The sequence below is a fragment of the Nannospalax galili genome, unplaced genomic scaffold, assembly GCF_000622305.1.
Source record: "Nannospalax galili isolate Female #2095 unplaced genomic scaffold, S.galili_v1.0 scaffold859, whole genome shotgun sequence".
In the NCBI taxonomy this organism is placed as follows: domain Eukaryota; kingdom Metazoa; phylum Chordata; class Mammalia; order Rodentia; family Spalacidae; genus Nannospalax; species Nannospalax galili.
Window position 1 is genome coordinate 191,853 of NW_008342889.1, and position 2,843 is coordinate 194,695.

Genomic DNA, 2,843 nt, shown 5'->3' on the forward strand with positions numbered 1-2,843 from the left:
AAAAAAAAAAAATGGGATATCTGAAGAAAATTATGGTGGAAACATCAAATCATTCTGTTCCCTCATTTTTTCACAATTAGCTCATAACTTATAAATAAGTGCAAAAGAAAAAATTCAGTCTGTCAACACTTAACACATCATGAAAATCTGAACTGTGGAACATGAAGAAATGGCATAGTAAGTACTGTAGCAGATGGAATGTCCATAGGAGGAAAGGACAGCATCTGGATATGTCGTCTGTTTGAACACAGCCCATCAGGGATGGTGTCTAAAGCTGTGAAGGAATTCTCATACAAGATAAGGCTTAAACTCAATTATTTTCTATCATCCATACATACATTCCATGTTTTGACTTAATCACGTCCTCAATATATACTCAGGAAAAATTAAAATAAAGCCATAATTTCTTTTGAAAAGCTGTTTTTCAAATTATCTCAGATTCACAATGATCTGCGCTCAGAAGGCAGAATCTAAGTCTTTGATTGGAAGGAATGTGAGCAGGACTAAGACAGAACGAGGCAGCTCACCACAGCCACAGAGTCAAAGGAACAGGTACATAAGAGGAAAGGACATTGCAATATGTCAGGAAAAAGAAAAACAAGTCCAGCACTATCTGATTATAAACAGGACAGTGGGTGGTGACTGTATATTAGTGTCTGAAGTGATGACTTAGGCAAAAAGAAAAAAAGTTGAATATCAGTTACTCACTCTGTGTCACCAACACTGCAATTGCCACCAACATAAGTGAACAAAAGACCCCGAGAGCCACTGCAATGAGACGCCAGGGCACTGAGCACTCTTAAATAAAAAGAAAGAAAGAAATCACCAGGGAAAGAGCACAGCCATGGGACATCATTGGAAACAATAATTTCTAAAAGTTTTACACAAGTCCGTCATTCAAAGTAACTGAAAATTGCAGATATCAGACTGACATTCACCCACTGTAGAAATCTTATACATAGGAGCAGTCTCATAGGATTTCAAAGTTTTTCTACTTTGACCTTGAACTCTCACTTCTCTTACTAAAAGTAGCTGGGGTGACAGGCATGTGTCCCTCACCAGTTCTACAGGATTTCACAAGTGTATCCTCTAGAAAGCACAGAAGACACAGACTTGATACATATAGAAGACCACAAACTGGAAAGTGCAGACCACCTGGATATCATGATCAAGTATGAAGGAAAGATCAATCAATATTCTTGAGAAACTGGAGCTGAACAGGAACAGGGGACCATTCTTAAAGGTCTTTCTAGAAGTTGACAATCTTTTCTTTTTCATCTATTGTAGTTTTCTCTAGTCAATACTAGATCCTTGTGTGTTTGATAGCTTTGGTGTCTGAAAATACCATCTCTCATTATCGTTACAACCAAGAAGTAAAAGTTTTCAATTTATAGTTTATGACCATATTGAAGTTTACACAGAAATACAGAATGGAAACTTGAGATGTACTGTTTTTAATTAATTCATTCATTTATTCTTTGACATTTTCATATGTGAGTAGTGTGTTTCAGTCACTTCTACCTCATCTCGCTTTCTCATCACCCCCTTCTGCTGAAACCATTCTTTTTCCCACAAAGAAACTTCCTCTTCTAATTATCTATTTTTGCTGCTTTGTTGCCTTAGAGTTTACTGACTATTTAAGACACTTAAAATATCTTCTTTTAGCACATAATTTTCATTTCTCTAAGACTGCTTCTCCAGAGCATTCACTGTTTCATCAAACTCTAGTTTGTTTTTTACATTTAAAGACTCCAAGAATTCTTTGACCAGATTTAACAAAAATATCCTAATGGTTCCTCAAATTTACAGAACTTTTCACTTAAGAACTTTTTTATTTTTTTTTGAGACAGCTCTCCCTGTTGCCCCAGCTGGCCTGGAACTCACCATGTAGACCAGGCTGGCCTTGAACTCACAGAGCTCTGCCTGCCTCTGCCTCCCAAATGCTGGGATTAAAGGCGTGTGCCACCACACCTGGCTCCAAAGAAATTTTATAAGAAAAAAAAAGAATACCAGTCTACTAGTCTACCTGTGTTACCAGCTGACAACCAGAAGTGCAGGTAGGATACTGTTCTCAAATGTCAGAAGTTTACAATGCAGAAGAAGCAGGTTAATTTGCAAGTTTAAAGCATTTACCTTTGTCTTTAGCTTCTCCAGGCCCTTGTGTTTCCTCAAGTCTTACTCTATTCTTTGATTCTGAAGAAGACTTAAGAAATCTCACAGTTGAGTAAGTCACTTCCTGGTCACTCATTGTGAGTACAAATGAAGTATGTTTCGTGTTAAAACCTTTCCTTGGATGATTTCTGGCCAGAGAAAAAGTTAAAATTCCAACCTTAAGGAACATACCAGGACTCGATGCTGCAGGGGGTTTCAAGGGATGGGGATTTATTAAGAACCTAAACTCTCTAAGTCATATAGATTCTGATTTATTCAAGATGAGAAAATCTTTTTAATGTTTCTGTTTAAGTCATTTATACTTCTATATGGCAATTATCCTTAGGAGCTATGAAAAGAATTAAAATTATTAATGAATCATTATATTAGTGACCAACCATTTTTCTCAGATTATTATATGATGTATGTTAGGCAAAATTGGTACTACCTCAAAATCACCGAAGCACTTTTAAACTATCAATGTACACATCTCTTGGGTTAAAGACTAAACACCTGTATTTTAAACCCCAAATGATTCCATATACATAATTACTTTGTGCATATTTTTCTAGTATATTATGTTGCCAGAGGCACCTATATGAAAATTAATTTTGTCAATAAGCAGTCAATAGTTAATGCTCATAAGGATCCAATCTGATAATCAAAATCAAGATATTATTAAATGGTAAACA

The 2,843-nt window shown here is 35.9% G+C and overlaps 1 protein-coding gene across 1 annotated transcript in view; it reads right to left on the reverse strand.

Annotated features, from left to right (window-relative positions):
* LOC103738756 overlaps positions 1 to 2,364 on the reverse strand; it is an 88,532-nt gene extending 86,168 nt beyond the window's left edge. Inside the window, exons 1-2 of the mRNA XM_029566325.1 lie at positions 2,134 to 2,364; positions 709 to 798 (exon numbers count right to left, since the gene is read on the reverse strand). Coding sequence (XP_029422185.1) covers positions 709 to 798; positions 2,134 to 2,341 — 298 coding nt within the window. The 5' untranslated portion in view covers positions 2,342 to 2,364. The remainder of the gene's footprint in view (positions 1 to 708; positions 799 to 2,133) is intronic.
* Between the last annotated feature and the right edge of the window lie 479 nt (positions 2,365 to 2,843).